General features: G+C 38.7%; 1 protein-coding gene across 1 annotated transcript; it reads left to right on the forward strand.

Annotated features, from left to right (window-relative positions):
* The first annotated feature begins 11327 nt into the window (after window positions 1-11327).
* spint2 (serine peptidase inhibitor, Kunitz type, 2) lies at window positions 11328-26816 on the forward strand. Its single transcript, NM_001045612.2, is given in 8 exon segments — window positions 11328-11872; window positions 18785-18955; window positions 20000-20062; window positions 21945-22103; window positions 23096-23149; window positions 24005-24175; window positions 24887-24934; window positions 25468-26816. Coding segments are annotated over 8 exon segments (1185 nt in total). The 5' UTR covers window positions 11328-11523; the 3' UTR covers window positions 25638-26816.
* Window positions 26817-27471: the final 655 nt, after the last annotated feature.

A 27471-nucleotide genomic window follows, 5' to 3' on the forward strand; every position in this document is an offset into this window, starting at 1 on the left:
TACTGTGACAAGCAAAGCATGCAGAAATGCCATGCATGTTACATTGAGCAGGCAGTATGTACAAGGCTCCTGCATGCAAATTGCATATAAAGGGCATCTGATTATATGCCTTATGCCTATGCCACACCCATACAAGAACCAAAATGGCTGGTATTTTTGAACGCTGTAATGCACTCCTTACTTTAGCTGCATTGACAGGCATGGCGTCAGCCAGTGTGGAACCGATATAAGTATGAAAATGCATACTTTTGCATTTCTGTGCTGATATCCACTCCATGTAACTCCACACTGACATGGTGCCTGTCAATGGAGCTGAGGGAAGGAGCGTGTTACAGTGAGTCGACTTTACTCTTCCTGCATAAATATACAAAACACAGGCAGGGGAAAACAGATGATCCACTTTTTGTGTTCATTCCATAAAATCTTGTGAAAATGAGCCACCATGCTTGTTAGGTACATAGACAGGCCAGTAAGCAGTGTTTCTATTTCGTTTATGGGGTCCTACGCTGTTTTTATTTTTTGCCAAATCACATACTAGCACCTGCTTTTAGGCTACTGGGAGCAACATCATAAATATGATGAGCATCTTGCTTATAAGCCACTGGTTGGAGATTACTGGTTTATGGCATCCTATAGCAGCCCCATTTTTGAAAAACAGATTGCAATGCAGGATTCTGCTGGAGAAGCTCTACCAGCGGATGCATTTTGAAAAAAAAAAACATGTTTTCCTTTAACTAATTTCCACTTAGTTGCCATTTTCCCACATTGTGCTTTTAAATCTTTACATGGGACACTTTATGTTACACCATGATTTTAGGGAGGGAATGATTTTATGAGATTAATAATTCTGTATTTTTTTTTATGCATGTCTTCCATTCACAGGGTTACCACTAAACGCTATTAAATTGACCCCGTTGTATGGGTCAATTGTAATGGTATTATACTCTTTTTAAAAGAATATGTAATTTTATCCCCAACACTAAGTTGCACACAGATCTTATATTTCCATGAAAATAAACCACTACAGGGTTAATGCAATCAGGACCATGCCTTTAATTTATTGAAGCTCAGTGTTAAGATGCTGACAGTAATCGTTTTATGAGCAGATGTTTTAATTAGACAGAAGGTTATCTGTTGGGATTTATATATTTATCTGAAGTGTGTGCATGTGTGTTCCACAGGGTAAGTTATAATCTTTTATTTTAAATACTATACTATATTGGTTCCTTTTTTAATTCCTTTGTCCCTGCATCGAGTGCTTCTCATTCTAGTCTGGAATGGAAAATTTTGAAACAAACTAGATACATAAGGTCATTTGTTGGGATTATCACATTCAAGCATCAGATATTTATATTCCAATTGATGACATCACTAAGCACCTTTTATAAGGACTTAATTTACAGGATATTCATGTTTTTTTGTAATATATATATTTATTTATATCATGCTCAGATTGGAAATCTGTAGGTTCTGGCAAATGTCAGAGGGGCTGCTATAGGATGCCATAAACCAGTAATCTCCAACCAGTGACTTGTAAGCAAGATGCTCACCATATCTTTTGATGTTGCTCCCAGTGGCCTAAAAGCAGGTGCTAGTATGTGATTTGGCAAAAAATAAAAACGGCGAAGGACCCCATAAACAAAATCGAAATAGAAACGCTGCTTACTGGCCTGTGTATGCACCCAAGCATGGTGGCTCAGTGGGTTCACTCCAAAAACATACTTTTAATATCTATTGGGCAGTGCCCTTTCTACCTCTTTTATTGGTTGTCTTTGTTTGTTGTCTTGTACGTTTAATGTATACATCCAATTATTGTACAGCACTGTGGGATATGTTGGCATTATTAATACATGATGATAATAATAATAAACAGCCAGGTCAAATGAGTCCTGATAAACCCTAAACTACTTTGTGTGAATGTGATAGGGCTATACAACACTTTGCAAATGTCTGCACTATATAAATAACACATGATAATAATATAAGCATTACCATAGTTGAGTAACAGGCTTCCCAAAGTAGTAGATGCACGGCCCTAAGCTTCCAGCTGGGGGAAGAGGTGAGCCTTCAGAAATTTGAAGGACAGACACCATAGACACAACAATTATGAAAAAAGAATAGGCACTATTAAAATCTGCTCCAAACTACATTTGTTAAAAAAAACATAATTTATTATAAAAATAAATAGTCTAAAAGACTGAGTACATTTTAACTTTTCTATAAATAACTACTTGTTTGATGTAGAGTAGATTTTTATAGTGCTCCTCCTTTTTTTTTTATAATTGACATATTTTCTAAAGCAGTGCAAAGAACAAAAAATGTCACAGGTTTTTTTTATTTACAATAAAACATTCCTTCTCAGAATTCCAGCATAATTTAATCCACTGTTATCAGGCCCAAACTTGTGCACACAAATGGTGCAAGTTGCTCCTGCAAGGGAAACTGCAGCACATGTACAGGACAGGGGCTTAAATATACACACTCTTCTATTGCATGTGATTGAAATTTTAAAAGAGTGGATATCTATACCAGGCAAAGATTTGCTCCACTGTCAGCCTGCATAAGCAAATACCCTGTAGTTATTTCTATGTATGGCAATGTATATAATAAAGTCGCTATGTAAGTATTGCAACAAATTGGCATATTTTATAGCGAGATGGGAACATATATTTATATAAATGGAACAATTCATTTTTAATTGTTTATTCTATTCAAATAAAATAAATAAAAAGGATTTTCTTGCTTCTTTACCTTGTCTCTTTATTGTATAACCACTACACCTTGTCCCAATACAATCACTGCATGCCCAGTGACTGCTAACTCATGCCCCCTGGCGTGGTATTGTAAGGCTAGTGGTACACAGTTCATCATAAACCAGCAGAAAAAAGCCTGATGAGTTTTTGTTCACCCCTTGTGTGCACACTAACATGGCACTGATATGCCAGCAGAGAAAAAATGTGTGCCGCTGGAAATTATCCTGCTGCAGGACTGCTTTGGCAGGAGGTTGTGGCATGAAGGCAGATTTAAAATAGAAGTCTTGTGCAATGCAGAGCTACTAACAAGATCTGGACTGAGATTCAAAATTGGCTCTGGCATTTCCTTTCATATTTGATTGATCCAGAGAGAAGTAAAAAAAATATGAAAGTGTGAACATTCCTATTCATACCTCCCAACTGTGCTGATTTTCGTGGGACAGTCTCGATCTAAACAGCTCAGCCTGCCTTCCCAGATTCTTACTGAAAAGTCCCTCATTTCCCTTTGAACTCCTGCACTGAATGCTAAAAAAGATACAATGTTTCTCAAACTTAATTAAATATGTAGCTTTTGGCAGAGAGCCCAGAAATTTTAACAAGCCATACCTGCACCTAGATACAATTGTAACTGATAAGCTAAACAGGTCTCTTGGGGGAACTGAGAATTGAAGCTTAAAGGGCAATTTTACCTTTTTTAGCAAACCTATAACAACACATAAAACAAGACCCGAAACCCCCCAGAAATGTGTTTAAACCTTTATTAACCTGACAAATTTTGTAAAATGGGAGTGGTATTTGGTAAACAAACTGCCACTCATAGATCTATCTATCAACCATCTATCTGTCTGTCTTAGAACCATTTTTTCCATATATAAAGTGAAAGTTACTTTTATAAATCTCAGGTAAACAGATGCAAATCATTAGCTGATTCCCCACAGCACCTTTTATATGGCTAAGTTCCCATTACACATGTAGCTTTCCTCCAGAAGCTAAAGAGTTCACAGCAGAATGCGTCACTGTTTAGGGTGCGTCTTTTATATACAACTTGCCAGACAGGTTTCTAGATGAGCAATATGTGTGCCCAAAACTGGTTGGATTGCTGCTTTGAATTACCTAATAGCTCTTGCATCCAATATCATATTTCACAGTTAGTATGATCTCTCTAGAGCAAAAAACTTCTATTGCATTTTAAACTGCACCCTTACAGCCTGGTTTGCTCAATATCTTGAGAGCAATTTATCAGTGACTATCCTGGTACTTGTATAGCAACCAGGCAAAACTGGTTTTATAAAAGTGAAAAACTGTAATAAGACTAGCAGTCTCAATGCCACCAGGGTTTAAGCCTAAGTGATATCATGGCAGGTATATTGGTCCTACTATAAACTATGTTATTGTGCAAGAATTAGCCTTTTGGATTTCCCCTGCTTTGCTTCCTTATCCATCGTTATTTTTCCACTGGCCCCACACAAGTTGGGCTCATGTGTCATACTGAATAGTATTAAATGTTGGTTTTATCAGTTTCTGAGCCCTCAGTTTTACCTTTTGGAAAGTTACTACAAAAGGGTCAGCAACTAGGACATAAGAATGGCTTTCCCATGGAAACTGGACTGAACACTTTGGGCCTAGGAGGATATACAATCCATTAATGTCACAGACATTCATATATTTTGGAAGTAGAAAGCATAAGCCATAAACATGTCAATGCCATAAGTACAGTACACTCCTGGCCATTAGGTCATTAATTGGACCTAATTCCCAATAAATATATATACCTTTTATGTTATGAAGTTCCATTTCTTTCATACTTATAGTTGGAGGATATGGACTTGGATATATTTTTTACTAACACCAGCAGTGTCAATATATGGTACTTTGGGCGTAGGAAGCATTACCTATAAATAAATCATAACTATTAGTACATTTTAGGCCTAAGATACAGCAACCATAACCATGGGACTACCATTAGTTCGATGAGAATTAAAAGAAATTTTTTTACAAGAGGAAGGCCTAAAAGAGGGAGTCTTAGCTCACAAATAATTGTCTTCTTCAGCAGCAGTATATTTGTCACAATCCAGGAGGTGTTCTGCTGGGGAGAAAATCATTACACTTACTCATCATATTTCCTAAAATAAAATAATGAATTTATCGGGAAGTTGTTTTAAGTTATTTCCTAGGTTTATATAAATTGTTATTTACAGGATTAATTAGTTGAACTCATTGAAAAAAAATATATTTACAGGTATGGGATCCCTTATCCGGAAACCCATTATCCAGAAAGCACTGAATTATGGAAAGCCTATCTCCCATAGACTCCATATTAATCAAATAATTCAGTACTTTAAAACTGATTTCCTTTTTCTCTGTAGAAATAAAACAGTACCTTGTAATCGATCCCAACTAAGATATGATTAATCCTTATTGAATGCAAAATAATCCTATTGGGTTTAATTAATGTTTTACTGATTTTTTAGTAGACTTAAGGTATGGAGATCCAAATTACGGAAAGACCCCTTATCCGGAATACCCTTGGTCCCGAGTATTCTGGATAACGGGTCCTATACCTGTAGTAGAATTTCAGTAGTAGTCAGGTTTAGGAACTTCACATGACAATAACTTACAAAAGCAGACCTATCAGCAAAAAACGAACATGATCTACAGGTAACTTTTAACGTACATTAATATATTGAAGAGTGTTTTTTTAGAGTCAGTATCACTTTAAATAAATAAAACCCATTAGCACATTGCATCTATTCCATTGTTAGTGAAAGTATACAGGCCAGGAGGAAAGAAACACGCCTTTGTTATTAATTTGCTGAATGGTTATCATCATTGCTTGTGGGCACTTCCTGTTCACTGCATGACTCTGGTGTGATCTCATTATGCAAATCACCTTTAGGGGTAAAAACAAAATGTACACCTTCCTCATACACACATACATAATGTTTTAAGATTCTCAGCATCGGGTAAGCTGATCTTGGACTACAGCGTTACTGCTGGTTTCCTAGTTATTCTGAGAGAAAACATGAAGAAGCCCATTTCAATAAAATACTTTATTTGTAGGAAAGTCAACAAAGGCCCCTACTGATACCTGGGGGAGAAATACAATATACGTGTACTTATGTACTATAATCCTACATGTTTTGCTGGAGGGATTACCAAATTGGCTTTTCAGTGTGTATGTAGTGACACAAAAGTGACAAAAGTGACCAGGGAAGGACAGAGAGAAAATAACATTTAGCTCTGTTATTATAACAAAGTAGCAAACACTATCTGGGGTAGCTAAAGTTCTAGGACTAGCCACTTAACAATGTTCATAAAGGCATTTTAGGTAATTTTCAAAATACTTAGTAATAGGTAATAGCTAAAATGTATCAAAAGCCCGATAGAAACCACATGTATTTTTTCAAGCACCACAGGGGTAGAATAATCCCTCCAAAGAAGTAATCTCCTTTCAGAGGCAATGACTATAAAGTTTGCATGTGAATGTGAGTAGAGCTTATAGTCTGACAGAAACATCAATCAGACGCCCATCATAATATACACATTTAGATCTCTTGATTGATGTAACAAAATAAAATAACACTTCTGGAGGTTCTAAGGCCTTTGTCCACTAATTTACATTCTTGTAAGGTTTGAGTAAAAAAAAAAAAAAGCAACGTTATTGTCAGTTGCACTATTTTTCATTTCCTTGTTAGTCTGTTCAACTCTCTGATGTAGTTTAACTGCCTGTTTATATCAATTAATGCATGTATAGGTGTATTTAGCTACACCCAGAAGCATCAGGTCATTTGCCAAGGCCCATCCAGGTGAGTGCAAACAGATACATAGCTAACATGCTCATAAACAAAGAAGTTTCTTTCTGAATATGCACAAAAAGCTGTGAAACTTTCTATATTAATAAGAAAAAAAACAAGGGTTCGTGTATTGGTTCTGCCCTTACCACATGCCAGTAATATTCAAAAAACAAAATGAGAGCCTCAATACCTGAGTGTTTTGCAATAAACAGGGTGTCCCAGTTTTATTACAAGGTGCTCTTGACAATTCACAAACAATGAAACCTTTGGGGACCCAATAGGTCCGTTCTATACCTGTATATCAATAAACAAAAGGAATTCTGGAAATGAATTCCAAAGGACTCCAAAAAACACATTTACATGTGTTTATCCTATAGGCTAAAGCTCACCCACTGGGTTTTTAAAGCAGAAGCCAGGATAATAGCTGATCAGATTCCCAACTAAAGACCGGTTTCGCACTTCTTGGGGCTCCTCTGTGTAGTGCAGGGTTTTCTGATCAGCTTAGGTAGAGCCACACATGTGGATTTAAAAACAAATCATTAGGGTTGAGGAAAGGCAACAATGGTTAATTATTGCTCTGACTATATATATAAAAACATGAATGGTAGACAAAATCCACTAACCAGAGAAATGTTAGATCTCTCTTAGATTAACAGAAAATGGAGTGGAATTATCATCTCATAAAAACACAGTTCCCACAATGATTGAATGTATTTTCAGGAACAAGAATAGCTTTAGACTCATTTATGCAATTAGTGGAGAAGTTTCATGTAAAGTTTTTCAGAGAAACAGTCATCAAAGAATTCTATTATAGGCCAAGCCAGACAAGTTACTTGCATTTCCAAAAATTGGAAAGATATAATCAACATGGCAACCTGTATTGTAGATTCTGGCAAGTGCCAGAGGGGCTGCTGTAAGATGTCATAGACAGTCACTATTTATTGGTCTAGTGAGGGGCTGTTTGGGCCTCTGTGTACTCGTAATAACAGTTTCTATTTTGAATCTCAGTCCAGACCTGCTGGATGCTTCCATAAAAGAACCCCAGGCTCCTTATTGAAAAAAAGACTGCACTGGCTTTGGGATCTTTTTATAGAAGCACAAAGTAGGGATTTAGGGGGTAGAGAATCTTATCTATTTTATTTAGTGTGGGTGCTTAAAATATTGGCATCCACCAATGAATTTTCCTTTCCTTGACCTTTAAAGGGGTGGATCATCTTTAAATAATAATTTAATTAGAACATGGTAAAAATAGTATTGACACTTTGCATTTAGTCTTTTTAATGTTTTTTGGTTTTTGAATTATTTATTTATTTATTTTTTGTGACTCCCCAGTTTTGAATGTCAATTGCTTTCTGGTTGCTAGGGTCCCACATTCTGGAAAAAGACAGAATAAATGGCAAATCAAAGGAAAAAAGAATAACAAAAAAGGAAAACCAACTGAAAAGTTACTAAGAAACAGTCAATTACTAACATAGTAGACATAAGTATAATGTTTTGAACCCTTTATAAGGGTGAGAGATTAGCATTATGGAAAGGGTACAGAGATTAGAAGAATGAGAGAGGTATAGGGACATAGCTGTACATAAGGATTTTGGTAAAAGGGTGGAGTAGTTAATGCATGGGACTGGGAGATGGGTTAAAGGAAAGTAGATAAGCATGAGAGATGGGGTAAAAGGACATAGACTGGGTTAGGGATGCACTGAATCCACTATTTTGGGATTTAGCCGAACCCCAAATCCTTCATGAAAGGTTTGGCTGAATACCAAACCAAATCTGCATATGCAAATAAGGCCACAAAAGGGTTAAAGAGGTACATGGATTTGTCTAAATCAGACAGGCATCACTGCCAACACAGGCTGAATCTTTGCTGAATCCTTGACTGAATCCTGGATCCAGTGCATCCCTAGAATGGGTACAAGGTAGGAGAGGCAAAACAGCACATTAGGAGGTGCGTTTCAGGGGCATAAGGAAAGAGCAGGGCCAAAACTAGGGGTAGGCAGAAGAGGCACCTGCCTAGGGCGCAACAATTGGGGGACGCCAGGCAGGAACCTCTAGTCCGCGCTCCCTTGTCATTGCCCCCACCAGTTGTCATTACGCGGTGGTGGCAATGACCCTGCTGCCCCACTCCCCGCTTGACGTAGCTGCGCATGTGTGCTGAAGCACACGGGACGGGGGAGGTAAGGTGCAGGGGCGAGGTGGCCGACCGGGTTGCCTAGGGCGCAGGTCGGCTTGGGGCACCCCTGGGAAAGAGGCTAACAACTGGTATAAAAGGGGGGGTCAAAACAGTACATGGGAATGCTTTAAACGTGAAGAGAATGGCATATGTAAAAAGGGTTTTAAAAAAATGGACAACTAGCATCAGAAGGAGAGATAGTGAAAAGGGAGAAAATGGGAAACTGGGGTGAAAATGGGGAGAGATTGCCACAGAGGGAGTGTGCTTATTCACATATATTAATATATCCTGTGTTACTCATATTCATTGCTATTTAACAATGTTATAGTAACTGCTGAGTTGTCTATATGTATTGTTCAGCATTGGATTCCACCTTTTATACTGGGTACTTCCTATTCTATTTGCATTGTGTTATAATGATGTGTTTGAGTACCATAACCAACTGCCTATATATCATATTGTAATCACAAAGTTTTCTACAATTTGTAAGCAAGCCAGATATATCAGTTAAGTATTTATAGTTTAGTACACAGATTCATGATTGCTTTGTCATCTATACAGTTTTTTGGACAGTTTTGTTCTGTCCTCCTACTGTTGTATTCTTGTACAGTATAGTTTCATTCCCAGAGCAGTTTTGAGCATACAGCTAAAACCACATATTACAATCCCCTTAAATCAGGGGTCCCCAACCTTTTATACTCGTGAGCAACATTTAAATATAAAAAAGTTGGGGAGCAACGCAAGCATGAAACCATTTATTCAGGGGGTGACAAATAAAGGCTGTGATTGGTTAAATGGTAACCCAATGTGGAATTGCAGACTATAGGTATGTTTGGCAGTATACATGGCCTTTATGTCTCTAAAACTTGCCTCCAAGTCAGAAATTAAAAAAAGAGTACCTGCTTTGAGGCCACTGGGAACAACATCAAAGGGGTTGGTGAGCAACATGTTGCTTATGAGCCACTGGTTGGGCATCACTGCCCTAAGCCATCTGGCCATTCATTCAGAATTCCAATGAACTGCACCACTGGCAACATATTGTGACAGTTTAGTCTCAACACTTCATGGCAGTTAGTAAATTCCACACTAATGTACCCCCGACAAATGAGCATGAAGTGGGTGGTACGTGGTTATTTATTTACACCACCCTCAATTGCACTGAAATGTTGAGTTAAGCACACACACAGGGCGCAATGCACAAGCAGATCCCTTACTCATTTGCAAAGTATTCATTTCCCAGTATGTAATGTTCCACATAGGCCAATTTACAGTTATGGTTTTCATCTATATAACTTTGTTTTGTCATCACAAAAGCTCATTTTAATTCTAAGCACCTCGCACTGGCACTCAAGAGTATTTTTGTGTATGAGGTGCGTCCTCCCTCAGGGCTGGTCTTATAAACTACGGGGTCCAATTGGGACCATTTTGACAGGACCCCCTACAGAAGGTGTTGCCAGCTGGAGCAGGGTTCCAGGGCTGGGTGGGCAAATAGTCCCTACCTCTTGCTCTCTTCATGTGACTGATGATGTAACCATGCCTTTTCACCTGTCTTTCTTGGCCCAAAAGGTTTCATAGCACATGGTGACCCCCAAGCACTGGGCACTAAAACAAAACATACTGTATACAGTGTGAGACTGTGATTATTGGCCCCTTAAGCACACTATACACCAGTGATCCCCAACCAGTGGCTCGTGAGCAACATGTTGCTCCCCAACCCCTTGGATGTTGCTCTCAGTGCCCCCAAACCAGGTATTTATTTTTGAATTCATGACAAGTTTTGCTTGACTAAAAACAACATTTACTACCAAATACAGCCCCTATAAGTGGATAGTGTGCATAGAGGCTGCCCAATAGCCAGTCTTAGCCCTTATTTGGCACCTCCACAAACTTTTATGGTGCTTGTGTTGCTCTGCAAGTCTTTTTACATTTGACTGTGGCTCTCCAGTAAAAAAGGTTGGGGACCCCTGCTATACATTGTGAAAGACTGTGTACACCAGGACAGCAGTATGAATGCAGTGCCCACTTTGTGTGTCCCAGAACATTATCAGACAATAGTTGTTTGGGGTGGGCTGGACACCTTAATGTGATTATTCCCATTAGTGCGGTGCCCTCTTAGGCCCAATTGACCTAAGGCCAATCTGTATGAATATATGTATAACTATATTGAAAAGTGAAGGGCACCCTATATAAATGTAGCTTTATACATTACTGATTAATCGCATTGCTACACAGACGGATAATCCTACTGGCACTTTAAGTTAATAGTTAGCAGATTACTCCCAGAACCGATGACACATGTAATAAAGCACCTGCTGGGACACTGAAACCTAATCCTTCGTCTATCCGACCTCCCACTAACCGAAACCAGTTTCCCATAAGCTGCTTTAGAAGGCGGAGAAAGCAGCAGGTAAACAGGAAAAGGCCGGTGCTGCTCCTTGTTGATCACCTGTGTGTGGGCGGGGCGCTGATATACCTGGGCGTGACGTCACGGCGGGACGTGTTCTAAGAGAAACAGGAACTGGAGCCGTAAGTGAAGGAGTCACAAGAATAGTTCGAGGAAGTCGGGCTGGTGGGTGTTGCGCACCATTCGGAGCAATTGATCAATACCTCAGCTAATCGGGGGGTGATCGAAAATATTTCTGTGACTGCATTCCCTGAGGCGCATCAGGCTTATTGAGAGCAAGGGTACTGATTCGCGTATACCGGTCAGGCAGAGGCGGGCCCAATATAAACAACTGGGTTTCTAATCAATCAGCAGACTCAGTTTGACTTGCACAGTCCGCCTACGCGGATCCCTATAGTAATGGCGGCGTGGCTGGGTGGGCTTCTGCTGCTTATATTCCCTTTGGCACTGGCGCAGCAGCCAGCATGTGACGGATACGAGGTGTTGGATGGGTTCTGTCTGCCAGAAGTGGGTACACCGGCTCGGCAGGCGATGAATGAGCTTGTCTCCTCAGGGAACGCCAGCTCCGAGCAGGAGTGTTGGGAACTTTGCTGCTCCACTGAGCACTGCGACTTGGCTGTGATGGAAGAGGGAAGCTGCAAACTGATCGGCTGTCTGTATAGTGGCTTCAATATGTGTGAACTGGAGAGCAAGGAAGGAACCAGAAGTTATCGCAGAAAGGACATTGGGCCAACACCCACCCTGAAAGGTAATATAACTTGCAGTAGGTAACGGGCCCAGGGCATGGCGTTATCCAATCCAGTCCACTTATAGCCAAAGGCATAATAGTACCCCAACCCCAGAGGCTGAATGTTTCCTTACCCCTAGCCCGTGAGAACGGAATAGATCAGAGGAAAAGGGAGATTCTGGGTAACACTGATCAGGAAACCAGCTTGTTGTGTGCCTACAGTACTTTAACTTTGGAAATTTGGATTTGGGAGTTTAACATCTTTATTTTCCACTCAAGCTGTAATGTGTGGGGATAAGCGGAAAGAAATTGAGAATATAGTTGTCTTGTTCTTATTTAGGTTTTCTATATACTCTTTGGAATTGCAGACCATTAACCTAGTAATTGTGAGACTGAGCATGACTGGTGCAACCAGAAAAGTGACACATTAAACCATGTGCATTGTATCCTGGCAAAGTAATTACTTTTTATGGTGTCCCTTTTAATTCATACATAGGAAGGTGGTAGTGAAAAGTTTAGAACTATGGGAAGGCCGTCTCCCATAGACTCCATTACAAGCAAATAATTCTAATGTTTATAAATGATTTCCTTTTTCTCTTTAATAATAAAACAGTACCTTGTACTTGATCCCAGCTAAGATATAATTAATCCTTATTGGAGGCCTTTTGGGTTTATTCAATATTTAAATGATTTTTAGCAGACTTTAAGTTATGGAGATCAAAATTATGGAAATATCCCTTATCCAAAAACCCCAGGCATTCTGGATAACGGGTCCCATACCTGTATAGTTTTAAGTTAGTTTAACAAATTTAAATCTAACACCAAGGTCAGTGAAAGGCAGTGCAAAAACTTGAATTGTTGACTTACATCCTGTATCTGCCAGCACAGGCACAGCATTGGTCTGTCAGTGCACACACACGGACAGATTCCACCACAGAAAATGTGGAAGTATGCATCTTTGTACCAGAATCCGCCTGTGTATAGACTGACAAACAACATCGTTTAGGCTGGTGGCACTTGGTGCATTTTTTCAGCTGTCGGCACGCATGTTGGATTTAATGTGTTTTCCCCCACCACTCTCCTCCCTCAGAGTAAAATGGCAGTTGTCTGAAAGCATAGAAAAAAGAAGGAATAGAGACTGGGGAGTTTACCCCATTTATTATGCCATTGTACTACAAAAAAATCAAGTTTTGTTCATGTGTAAGATTCATAACTGCTGCGTTTGCTTATGTATCTATCGGTGGCTGCTTAGTTCATCTTAGTTGTGTGAAGGTGGAGCATTATACATTGGTGTTGGACAACATTTTTAATCAAGGGCCTTACACACATTCCTCAAGCATTAAGTGCAACACACTTACTGAATCTGTGCAAATCATATATAGGAAAAAGCAATGCATTAAAGCAATGTATTAAAATATCTGTGACCTTTGTCAGTCTCGAAGGAGACTGTACTTTGATCAACTTTTTGTTCACTTTTAAAGTCATGTGAATGCATTGCGTGTGGCAAAAATAAGGAGTATCATCTAATTTGAAGGTGAAATCAAAGTCTGTTGTTTTAGTCAATGGGATGACAATCAGGTTTGAGTGAGAGACCCTGTTTTAAAGATCCAGCAAAGCCTGATCTCTGGCACAACACATCTGTGGATGTGTATCATGGCTTGAACAAAGGAGGTGTCTAAGGACCTCAGAAAAAGTGGTTGATGCCCATAAATCTGGAAAAGGTTACAAGACTAACCTCTTAAGAGTTTGGACTCCAACAATTAATAGTCAGATTGTGTGCAAATGGAGAAAATTCAAGACTATTGTCACCCTAGCCAGAAATGGTCAACCATCACAAATAACTCCAACTACGAGGTGTCTAATAATCCAAGAGGTTACAAAGGAACCCAGGATAACTTCTATGTTGATGTTTACGAGTCCACTATCAGCAATGGTGTGTATGGCATGGTAGCAAGAGAAAGCCACTTCTTCATTTGGAGAAAAAAAAAAACTGCATTCCAGCATAAGAACTGTATCCCGTGAAACATGGTGGTGGGAGTGTTCTAGTTTGGGCCTGTTTTGCTGAATCTGGGCATTGGACAGCTTGCCATCATTGATGGAACAATATATTCTGAAGTAAACCATAGAATTTGAAAGGAAAACGTCTAGACATTTATCCGTGAACTAAATCTCAAGGGACAGTGGGTCATGCAGCAAAACGACGATCCTAAACACACAAGTTATTCTACCAAAGAATGGTTAAGGAAGAATAAAGTGAATGCTCTTGAATGGCCAAGTCAAAGTCCTGACCTTAATTCAATTGAAATGTTGTGGACATACCTAAAGTGAGAGGCTCATGTGAGGAAACCTTCAAACATATGAAGGAATGGGCTAAAGTTATCCGTGTTGATGTGCAGAACTGATCAACAGTTATCACAAATGTTTTAGTTGCAGTTATTGCTGCACAAGGGACATACACCAGATACTGAGAGCACGATTCACTTGGATCATATTTTTTGGATAATATTTTTTTCAGTAAATACATGACCAATTTAATAAGTATGTATGTATGTACCCTCCTCAGATCCCCCACAGATTTTCAATTGGTTGGGCCATTCCAAAACTTTAATCTCCTTCTGGTGAAGCCATTCCTTTGTTGATTTGGATGTATGCTTTGGGTCATTGTCATGCTGAAAGATGAAGTTCCTCCTCATGTTCAGCTTTCTAGCAGAAGCCTGAAGGTTTTGTGCCAATATTGACTGGTATTTGGAACTGTTCATAATTCCCTCTATCTTAACTAAGGCCCCAGTTCCAGCTGAAGAAAAACAGCCCCAAAGCATGATGCTGCCACCACCATGCTTCACTGTGGGTATGGTGTTCATTATTGTTTTTGTGCCAAACATATTTGTTTGGAATTATGGCCAGAAAGTTCAACCTTGGTTTCATCAGACCATAACACCTTTTCCCACATGCTTTTCGGAGACTTCAGATGTGTTTTTGCAAAATGTAGCCTGGCTTGGATGTTTTTCTTCGTAAGAAAAGGCTTTCGTCTTGCCACTCTTCCCCATAGCCCAGACATATGAAGAATATAGGAGATTGGTGTCTCATGTACCACACAGCCAGTACTTGCCAGATATTCCTGCAGTTCCTTTAATGTTGCTGTAGGCCTCTTGGTAGCCTCCCTGACCAGTTTTCTTCTCGTCTTTTCATCAATTTTGGAGGGATGTCCAGTTCTTGGTAATGTCACTGTTTTGCCATATTTTCTCCACTTGGTGATGACTATCTTCACTGTGTTCCATGGTATATCTAATGCCTTGGAAATTCTTTTGTACCCTTCTCCTGACTGATATCTTTTAACAATGAGATCCCTCTGATGCTTTGGAAGCTCTCCGTGGACCATGGCTTTTGCTGTGGGAGCGACTAAAAAAATTTCAGGAAAGACCAGCTAGAGCAGCTGAACTTTATTTGGGGTTAATCGGAGGCACTGTTAATGATGGAAGGTGATGCTGACTCCGATTTAACATTATTTTGAATGTCATTGCTTAATTCTGAACACAGCTACATCCCCAGTTAGAGGGTGTGCACACTTTTTATGCAACCACATTATTTTCGTTTTTTTGGTTTTCTTCCCTCCACCTAAAAGATTTCAGTTTGTTTTTCAATTGAGTGGTACAGTTTATAGGTCACATTAAAGGTGGAAAAAGTTCTAAAATGATTTATCTTTGTCTCATTTTTATACAGCACAGGAACCTGACATTTTACCAGGGGTGTGTAGACTTTTGATATCCACTGTATATATATTGATGAGGTTGATGATATTAGTAGTAGTTATATTATTATTGGTGGGGCGAACCTGCCAATTCAGGACCTGTAAGTGCAGTAACTGACTTCAATGCAATTGTAACCTGTAATAAATGTGTTCCCTTAAACTGCCCACAGGGCAAAATTGGCCTTGCAATAAGATTAAAGTGGAACTCCACCCAAAGTTTCATCTTGCACCATGAAAGAAAATGTATATTAGTTATTTGTAAACCTAATTGCAATTAAAAATAGTATTTATCACCTTATATTCCCTTGCTCACCTGGATCTAATTCTTAAAACTATGAGCTATCCTCTTCAACTTTTTTGTTAAAGTTCGGCTTTTCACTCTGCTGTTCATATGCAAGTGGTGGAAAGACAAAATAAGGAAGAGGATCGCACTCTTGCAGTTACCCTGGGCTGGTGTGGTTTTCTCCTAACAGGAACACCAGCACGGGGTATAAAGTAAGGGGGGTGCCTAATATTTTGCTACCCCCCAGTGATTGTGCCTTTCCTTCTCCTTTAAGCAAAAATACATTTTAAAAGAGATGTACATATTAAAATGAACCTTTAGCATGATGTTATATATTGCCATTCTGCAAAATTTGTTATTGGTCTTTATATTTTGAAGGATTACTGCCACTAATCCAAAACTGTAAAATGCTTTTGTCTTGCCAGGGTCATAGGGTACAACTCGGATATAAAACATAACAAAAGTAGTATAAAGGTTATTACATTATTGCCTAAGATGATAAAATGGCAGAGAAATTCAGGCAGTGAAACACGTGCCAAGAGTCATAACATAATAAATTAGATATTAAATGAAGCTTGGATACTGACTAGCAACTAAGGTTTACAGTTCAGAAATGTGGACCGCATTTGATTGGCTAACCATGTCCTTTATTCAGGTGTCAATATACTAAATAATGCCTCTATTATAATAATTAAAATAGAATCTCTTGCAAATATCTTGTCCTTTTTGAATTCACTCGGAGATCCCAAAAATAATTTAGTGTTTGAAAATTTTGTAAAGCATATATGGCAGATTTTCTTTGCCAGATTTTTGTGTTTTCAAAAGCAATAAGTATGTATAGGGTGCAGCCTTTCCCCCCCCCCAATTTAAAGGAGAAGGAAAGGCAAAATGTTAGGCACCCCCAAGTGACTTAAATCGCCTACCTTGTACCCCGGGCTGGTGCCCCTGTTAGGAGAGAACAGCACCAGCCTGGGGTACATACAGCGCTTCCTCCTTCCTGTATCACTCGTGCGCGCATGCGCAGTAGAGTGAAAAAGCTGAACTTTAACAGAGAAGTCCGCTTTTCACTCTACTGCGCATGCGCCTCTTGTGATAGTCGCAGCTAAACGAAGCCAGAAGGAGGAAGCGCATCGCTCCAGGTACCCCGGGCTGGTGCTATACCCCTGGGCATGGTTACAAAATGCCAGAAAGTACCTTGCCATGGGGATACTGGAAGTCACCTCTGCTAAAACACTGATTTGAATGTAAGCAGAGGCATTTCTCAGCATCCCCAATGTAGTTCAGTAGTATTGGTGACCTTTATGGCTTTATGATCACTGATGTTTTATGCTGAGGGGGGTATTGGTGGGTAAACACCCATATGCCATTAGCTTAAAACATTAGGTTGGTGGGTCTACATTTTTGTTAGTCATGAGTATTGTGAACATTTGTTAGCCCTTATGATCACATTTTTATATAGTTGCCCTTTGTAAAAGTACATTGTACTTATTTGTGACAGCCTCTCCCTTTTGGTGAATTGTCTTTATGCAGTCAAGTCATCCATCTACATAAAACCAGTTTAACCTGTCTTGTGAAACGCCATGAGCTGTCTGGCTAATGGGATTTTACAGAAAGCACTGGTGTTCCATTCCCTCACCAGCAAACACAAACCTTTTCACTAAGAGAGCTACTTGAGTAGTTTAGTCTTGAGATCCTTCTGTCATATGTTACTGTGGTGTGGTAGAATAATAGGAAGGCATTCTTGTGATATTTTATGTTTAATAAAGTTGCTATTTCTATAACTAAAAGACTTAATATAACTTTAGGTCTTGCTGAGAAGATGATTAAGGCAAATGATTCGGCATATGATTTTGTCTCCCCCTGTTTATTATTTTTGAACATATCACTGCCATCCTCCACTCATTCAGTGCAAATGGGAAATGTGTCAACCATTCCTTTTCCTGCTAAGGGTTATGAGATTTGCAAAGCCATACATCTTCAAGTGATATGCCACTAATGCACATGGGGGCACATCCGCGGTTGCAGTGGCACCTGGGGGCACATCCGCGGTTAAATCTCGGTTACCGCAGTGGATCAATGTTCTGTAATGCCTTCCCACTGGCAATAAAGTAAATCTCTGGTGGCAAGGCATTTGCAGGAAATGGCGAGTTTGGAAAGTGAAGCACTGTGTATGCCTTTCCATCGCCAATACATTTTATTGCTGTTGGGGATTGGTCACCTGCGGTAGCTGAGATCCCAAATCCCAACCCCAATAATATTATTCATTGCTATCCTAAAAGCCATTCCAGCTGCACAATGAATGAGCAAGATATATTACTGTAGAGATTGGCTTCATACCTACCTTGTTCCTGTGGAAATTGTTTTATTTAATAAGCCAGTTGTTCCCAAACTCTGGGGTGCTTAAAGCAGTAGCTGGGTGGGCCCATTCTCAAGACCAGTTGGTGTGAGATTTTAGGAGGATGCATGTTTTTTGCCCTAGATCAGGGATCCCCAACCTTTCTTACACGTGAGCCACAATAAAATATAAAAAGAGCAACACAAGCACCAAAAAAGTTCATGGAGATGCAAAATAAGGGCTAAGATTGGCTATTAGGCAGCCTCTATGCACACTATCGGCTTACAGGAGGCTTTATTTGATAGTAAATCTTTTTATTCAACCAAAACCAAGGGGGTGGGGAGCAACATGTTGCTCACGAGCCACTGGTTGGGGATCACTGCCCTAGAGCCCATCTTGATTTAGTTAATTAGGATGAGATTTGAGATGAACACTTTGCTCAATTACATTGAACATGCAGATTGCATACTGTCTGTTTTTAAAACATTAAAGTTCCAGAGTATGGGGCTATTCAGTGATTTTTTTCAGTAATATAACCCATGCTCTCTCAATTTCTTTCCCCCCCAGATTTCTGTTTACCAGAAGCTGTCACAGGACCATGCAGAGCTGCTTTTGAAAGGTGGTGGTACAACCCAAATACCCAGACCTGCGAAAACTTTACTTATGGGGGCTGCAAAGGGAACCTAAACAATCATATTGGCGAGGAGGTGTGCATGAATAAATGTGCTGGAGTAACAGGTAGTGTCTAATATATATAATTTTTCATTATTGTAATTATATAATTCATTTTAGTTCACTCACCTGGATCCATTGTTGCCTGATCTACTAATTGATGCAATGGTCCATGTGATTGCCATTGAAATAAGTGAGGAATACTTCCAAGCATTTTGTTACCCATCACCAAAACTGGAAAATTGCTTGGGTGTAGGGATGCTCTGAATCCAGGATTTGGTTTGGCCTTTTTCAGCAGGATTCTGCCAAATCCACATGCCTGGCTGAACTGAATCCTTAAAATCACATGACTTTTCATAATATAAGCACAGTTGAACATCCTTAACCGTGCACAAAGTGGGGTTCTCTTTAACCCTTCTGTAGCCTAATTTTCATATGGTCCAAAAGTAAGATTTAATCAGTATTGGCAAAATTTAAAAAAAGTTTTATTGCACTCCACATCATAAATTGGACATAGTTGGGAAAAAAGTATGGATCAGCAATGTATTCATAACAATGATACATTTAATAAAAGTAGTAGGTTGAAAACTTTTATGAATTGTTCTTATGGCAGTGTCACACAGCATTCTCTTCTCTAGTGTAGCTACGCTAGATCTACCCCAGATCTACTCCCATCTACCCCATCTTTTGTATGCACTGACAGGCACAGCATTGGCCTGTCAATCCACATGGGGAGGGCTCTGGTACTAAAATACATACTTTTGGGTTTACATCTTGAGAAGGCTGATGCTGTGCTTGCTGGGGCATACACAAGACAGAGTGGACAGGAGCAGTGGTTGATGCTGCTATTAGACCTCATAAAAAGTAGTCTCATTATTCATAAACTGCACTTTCCAATGCAGTTTGCCTAATTACTTTAGCCCTGTATTATGTACCTAACATGATTATGCTAATAATCATACTTTTGCCATCAGTTAAGTTTAAAATGCACCATTGCTCCTTTTACATCCAGCAAGTTATTTAACAGTGACCAAATAAAGAATTTTGCAGCTTGCCTCTTTCCTGAGCTAGGAGACTGTTTTTCACGTTCTGTGTTTCTATTTCATACAGCTGAAATGTCTAATGATATCTTGCCACCAAGTAAACGTATGGCGGAAGCAAATTCAGACCCAGGTATGTCTCTGTCCTACGATTAGGCACAGGTTCTATTTCACATATAATGCAATCTGTAAAATTTGCATTTCATTGTCTCTTATTCATGTGTACATCTAAGCTAATGTGCCTCCTCCATATTCTGCATTTTTCCATCAGTATTCTGCCACTCCTACAAGAGCATCCAATATCCGTTGCTTCAAATGCTTATTTACTGCTCAGAGAATTCTGACATGTAGTTTGGTAGCAAAAGGGCTGTAAAAATTATCCCCCATCTGGTTTATTCTTTTCCCAGTTAATACAGGTATGGGACCTGTTTTCCGGATAAGGGATCTTTCCGTAATTTGGATCTCCATGGCTTAAATCTGCTAAACATTATTTAAATATTGAATAAACCCAAGAGGCTTGTTTTGCCTCCAATAAGGATTTATTATATCTTAGTTGGGATCAAATACAAGGTACTGTTTTATTATTTAAGAGAAAGAGGAAATCATTTATAAAAATTAGAATTATTTGCTTGTAATGGAGTCTATGGGCGATGGCCTTTCCGTAATTCGGAACTTCCTGGATAATGGGTTTCCGAAAAAGGAATCCTATACCTGTATTGAAAACATCAATCCTTTTTTACCTGCTTTTGTATTTCAGCAACAGTAGGCTATAAGAAAGAATTTGCTGGTGTTAAGGCAGCTTTACCGCCGCCTAGGAACCATGGTACACATGTTACATTACATAGGTTATAATTCATCACATAACAGGGATGATAGTCACACTGTTATATATTTGTTTGGCTGCCCATGTCAGCCTTTTTATGTCCCTGTTAGATTTATATTTTTTAATGTCTTGAAAAGATTTTAGGCTGCTCTTTATGTTTAGAGGTCTCTAAAATGACTGTGTACAGCCTCCAGAATAACACCTCTTCCTGCATCCATATTTATTTTGTTTCTCTATTACAGACATAAAGCTCCTTCCCTTGTGCTTTGAGCATTCCTCTCTCTGACTGATGACCTCAAAGACGTGCCTGCTGTGCATGCCTAATTGATTTTACTTGTAGCAGAGGCAGTGGGGATGCCCAGTAGGCACCTCTTTGAGGTCTTCATAGCCTGAGAGAGGAGGGCTCAGAAAGCAAAAAAGGGCAGACCTTTATGCTAGAAAAAAAGTAAGAGCTGCAGTTCAGCTGCTTATAATAGAGAAAGGTATGTTGTTCTCAGAGCTGATAAGACTGACTTATCCTTTAAACCACTGGTCTGCAGTGAGACTCCCTGCGACACTAAGTATATTTCTATCTGCTGTTTATTTCTTAAGGGTCATGATGAAATATTAAAACTTGTTTGAATTACATGGCATTGGAGCATCAGAACATAAGATCATTAATCCCTTTGCTGTACACAAAGGATTTTAAAAGTGGATTAATGCCCAGCTTCTCAGTTTTCTAAAATAAGGGCTCACTTTTTTGTTTGCTGGCATCTGCTTCCTTCCTATTATGTTAAAATGGAAATGCTATTCTATGGTATGCTGTAGTGTCTGTACTGATTGAAACCATAGTCAGCCTCAATCTGTTCATAAAGGGCCAGTACACATTTCTTTTGAATAATTTAGAACATGAGTGTCTGGCTTAAGGCATACAGGCTACCTTTTGCACTAAAAGATTTTTTTTTTTTTGCCTCCCAGCCTGCTATAGTGCTTTACTTTATTATTTGTACCCGTATCTATCATTAACTGTATTGTAAAACCTAAAACCACTGTACTGAATAATTAGTCAACTGCATGGAAAAAGCTGTACCCTGTAGTCTAGCAAATATAATTGTTTGTACTGATAGAAAATCTAAAAATTATAATTCTCTTGGCTATTTTATGGCTCAGTAATATAAACACCCGTACTGCACTGTTCCGTTTTTACTCCTAGCTTGTACTGGGAAAGGCGTAATAGGCAACTGCCGAGCTTCCTTCCCTCGTTGGTACTTTGATGCTGAATCACAGAACTGCATATCTTTTACATATGGTGGATGTGGCGGCACTGAAAACAACCATAAATCTGTGCAGGAATGCGCAGACAGGTGTATTGGTGAGTTCACTTGTCGCATTATACTCTCTTAAGGCTAGAAAGCTATGCGGCACATTTTTTGCCATTACCAGTGCAATAAATCAAGGAAAAACAGGTGCACTCCAGGAGCCTTTAAAAAATAAAAAGTCAAAATTCTTTGTCATTTTAAAAAAATTTATCTGGCCTGATAGATATATAGCTATGTCTGCATGTGATCAAATATTTTTTATGTATATGTTAAAATTGTTTCCTTAGATAAAGATGTTGGTATCTATCAGTAGATATTGTTTAATTCTGCTGATAATCAGGGTGACTCAAACAGGTTTCTTTAAACACAAGGGAGTGCTTGAAAGTTTGTAGAGAAGGGGAGAAGCTGAGTCATTTGGGACAGAAGAGACAGACAGGCAGAAGATTCAGAGAAGTCTTGCAGTTTGAAGTAGAATGAGAGGGGAAGTGAAGAAAAGGAGGAACAGTATTGTAATAATATAGGGTGCAGTTTCATTGTTAAACTGAGGAAACTGAGAGCCAGTGAGATATATATATATATATATATATATATATATATATATATATATATATATATATATGCAGAAAACTGAGATAAGTGGATGAGTCTAATGGCAGCACTGAATACAAAACTGTAGTAAAAGTTATTTGCCAAAGTCTTGAAAGGAAAATTATAAGAGTAAATAACACTTTTTAAATCTAAGAAAGCAATATGGCAACTCGGTTATGTCTGAGATTTAATTCTTTTTTCTCAAACATGTCATCTCTGCGTTCTCCTTGGGGGGAAAAAGGAGGTGGGTGTGGAAAAAACTGTCATTTTGAGAGAAAAAAAAAATGCTGGGCAATGCACCCTCCAAAAACATCCTGGGTAGAACCCTGTCAAGGGTTTCACCTATTCAAGGAAAAACAAATGGAATATAGCACTGTTTAAAAGCATATGTTTCCATTTATTCATTTTACTCTGTTCATTATCTGCACTGTTTGTTTCTTTTCAACCTTCCTTTTAGTTTCCAAACCAGAGCCTGCAAAAGTTCAAGCTCCCATGACTGGCAGCTTCAGCGGTTCGTATATGCATGTAGTGACTTTGTGTTTCATTATAAACTGGTATTTCAAATCTTAGTCTGATTTGTGGTGGGTAGTTTGCACAAACATTAAGGAGCATGAGATTCCTGAGATATTGTTCAGAAAAATTTAAACCATAGTAGGTAACAAGACTGCAGTATGTGGCTCAGTTAGTATATATTAGACAATCTGTTATTTGTGGATGTTCTGATGTGCCATAACCAGGCTATGATAGGCTGCATTGGCATTCTGGGTTTATTTTGTCAGATTAATTGCTAAATGTTTTAATATATTTTGCTGCATTAAATATAGGCCAGTGTGGCCCAGAATTACACGTAGCAATTGCAATCTTTCCTGCGACCATTGGTCGCACGAAAGATCGTTCCCACCCTCCACTGACGTTCAGGGCTGAATCGTCATATATGGAGGAAGAAACAATATGAATTCTACCTCCACCTGCTGATTCAGCCCTAAACGTAGATTTTGCTTGGGCGACATTGAAGGCCTTTGCGATATCGGTTGTCTTGTAAAGCCACCATACACGCACAGAATATTGGACGAAGTAGCTGCTCCTAGTAGCTCTATGTGTCTTCACACTTAGGGCAGGGGTACACAGGGAGATTAGTTGCGCCGCGACAAAGGAAACTGTGGGCATTGTGGGGAATGTGTAACTGCCCTTAAAGTTTTATTCAGTACACAAGAAAAAGCAGGGCTGTAGTAGGTGTATTTGTAAATACCCATGGCCAACTCAAAGCTTTGACTTTTATAGATGCACAAAAATTTTTAGTTATAACCCAATTATGCTGCGATTGTGCGCTAAGACTTAGAAAATATCTTTGATTTCTTAATGCTAGAGTACTGTGCAGCACCAAGTTTGACTGGTCCGTGCCGTGCTTCTTTCCGTCGCTGGTACTATGATGTAACAACTGCAACCTGTGTTGCATTCACTTACGGAGGATGTCGTGGGAACAAAAACAACTACCTTTCTGTGGAAGACTGTGTGAAAAATTGTGCTGGACGCTTAGGTAATGAATAATAATTGACTTCTTGATTACTGCATTGTTTCCTTCTTTCTCAGATGCATTCCATTCCTTAAAGAGATTTTGTCATGATTTTTATGGTATCATATTTTTATTTCTAAATTACACTGTTTACACAGCAAATAATTCACTCTACCATTTAAAATGTTTATTCTTATTTTAGTTGTAATATTGGTGTATAGGCAGCCATCTCCGTGCATTGTGTCTGAGTTTTCAGAAGGAGCCAGCGCTACATATTAGGGCAAAGACAGACGTGGCAAATATTGTTTCTCCTACTTCATGTAACTGGAGGAGTTGCAAGCTGGACTTGCTACCTTCCCATTGTTATGCTGGGGGAGGGAGGGGGTGATACCACTCCAATTTGCGGTGCAGCAGTAAAGTGTGACTGAAGTTTATCAGAGCACAAGTCATATGGCTGTTGCACCCTGGGAAATGAAGAATATGGCTAGCCCCATGTGAAATTTTAAAATTAGATATAAAAAAAAATCTGTTTGCGCTTTTAAAAATTAATTTTCAATGCAGGATTCTGATAGGAAAGCTCTATTAACTGATGTGTTTCCCATGAGAGTGTTTATTTAAAATTTTGGCTTGAAACCCTTCCAATCTCTTGCAGCCTTACCGAAGCCTAGATCTGACTGTATCTGAACATTCTAGCCTGGGTGACTGATAATCCTTTAATGTTGTACTATTTTTCAGATGATGATCACACTTCAGATCAAACTGTGCTACATCGTTCCATTACTGGTAAGAGTAGCTCAATACTGTGCAGATCTCTTAGAATTTAAATGGGTGCTTAAATCCCTTTTAGGGCCTAATATGTTAATTTGGTAGTATAACCTTTATTCTGAAAGAAAACCATGTCCGCAACACAGATGTTTATAAAGCTAATAAATGCCTACATACCTTGATGCTTTGGGACATTAGGTAATCTGTAGTCTGTTTCTCTAGTTGCTCTCCACTTATATCCCTAAACTGACAACTGAATAGAGGTGGCCAGTGAAAAACAGTGTAAATGAGCCTGTTTTACAATGCATTGCAACATGTAACTTACACTGGCTTTCCTTCCGAGAGCCCCTTGAAAGACAAAATAAGGGGTTGACAAGTAACTTTTATTTGGCTTTATATCTAAATGGAGTGTCTGCTTGACACAAGCTCAGTACTTTTTCATATTGAAAATATTGCCATTAACTAAACCAGTGAGTCTGAGTGTTTAGGCATATATGATTTTATGATTTTATTTCTAACCACAATGTGTTTCTCCTTTTTTTTTTTTTAAGCTGTGGTGCTACCTGCATTACTTGCTATCCTGGCTGGAATCTTGCTGCTTGTTATGATTGTGTTCTTTGTCAAGATGGCAAAGAAGAATCAGCGGGATGCACATTTTGGAGCCATTTGGAGCCCCATTGATGACAAGGAATGCTTAATGAACAATGCCTACACCCTCTAAACATAGAATTAAATATCCACATTAAATACACTCCATGTTGCAACTGTAAAGAAGTGTCATTTTGCAGAGAGGGACATGCAGACAGAACCTACCACATGATTGACAGATTTTAGTTACCTGACCTTAGGTTTGATATATATTTCTAAAAAAATTAACACCCGCCAATACAAAAAGTGCTATTGAGAGTTAAACTTAAATAGCAATAACATTAATGCATGACTCTGCTACTATGTACTGGTTATGGATTCTCAGTTACTAATAGATCTGAGATTTAAACTCATTGAGGCCCAGTAGTTGCTGAAAAAACATTTTAGAACAAACAGGCACAACTTATTATTGATCAGCGTGCAGTTTGAGTCAAACATTTTCTGTTCTGAATGCACTAATTTACAGAGCTTCTAATCATCACTATTGCTTAAATACTAGTTCCCCAAAAACTCATATTGCAGGTTTTGCACTGAATGCAACAGGAAATTCCCTGGCATGAGCTTAAAAAAACCTCACCATCATGCATCCAGGCAGCAATAACTAGTGGATTGCTTTTTTCAGCACTTCCCACTGCAGCCAGTTGGGAAGGACTTGTGGCATGTTTTATAGCTTTTTTTTGGATACCTAGGATAAATTCTCAGCAGTCTTACAACTTCTGTAATTTTGACATTTAAATTTTCACCTATATAAGTCTGAGTCCCATGAAATAAATTCAACCTTTTTTTTAAGTAGCTTTTACTTATGCAATTTTGTTGCTACCCTGGCAGCAAGAAAGCCCTTTAAATCTTGCCTAGTAGTGATGAAAACTGCCTTTGTTACAAAAGCAACTTTTTTTTTTTTCCTTATATATATTTTCTGTCCATCAGCACAGACTTAGTTGCTGTTTGCTTTGCTCTCATTTTATTATGTAGAGATGTCAAAATCTTTAAATTAATTACTGATATTATGTAGTTCTCCTTGTGGGTAGTTACTTTGGTAAGGAAACATTGCCACATCTGGAATGTCACTGTATTTCACTATATTTGTGGAGTCTTTAAAAGTGTTTATCCCAAATGCTTTTCCTTTTCCTTTTTTTATTAGTCTTGATTTTGGTGAGATTTTGAATCATAAATTGGGTTGTTTGTTTTTAAGGAGTGACATTTTATTTTTTCATATACAACTTGTAACTTCTAATAAAGGTTAGTCTGGAAATACAGTGTTTTCTGTTCTTCTTGTTAACTAGACAGAAGCACAAATGACCAGCTGATAGAAGTACCAAAATGCATATGAGGGCTTGGTGAAACCTACATAAGCCCTCCATACCTACCTTAGTGTCATATTTATATATTGATAATGGGTGAATGCACAGGATCTCGTGCCTTAGTCTGTGTGATTTTTTTATTTACAGCCTCATTGCATCTCTTCCTAATGGTTTAAAATTCAGTGGGGAGCACAACGTCCCCTTTTTTCTATAGTTTATACAGGAGCAGTGGCCAAGCTCCTTGTTGTAGCTTTCATCGTTCCCAGATACAGTCAGGTGATCCCAGTGGAGCCAATAAAAAGGCAACCATTTGGGAGTTTTAACCTTAAAAGCAAGTAAGTTGCAGGTAAAACTTAGTTCCTGTGTAAAATGTATAGTAAAGCAGTAGAATTTTTTATGAATCAGATAAAAATTAGTGTACAACTGGCCAGACTGGGGATGACTTTGACTAAGTTGGCCTGCTTGAATATATTGCAATCACTGTTTTGTTTAAAGCGGAGGGCATTTCTTGGTAGGTAAGAAATATTCCAAATGGTTTTCTATTGTTTTTGTCAAGTAAAATAAACTTCACTTACACTATAAAAATGTTTTTAATCTTATTTTCTT

This window comes from Xenopus tropicalis, chromosome 8, assembly GCF_000004195.4.
Source record: "Xenopus tropicalis strain Nigerian chromosome 8, UCB_Xtro_10.0, whole genome shotgun sequence".
NCBI classification, from domain to species: domain Eukaryota; kingdom Metazoa; phylum Chordata; class Amphibia; order Anura; family Pipidae; genus Xenopus; species Xenopus tropicalis.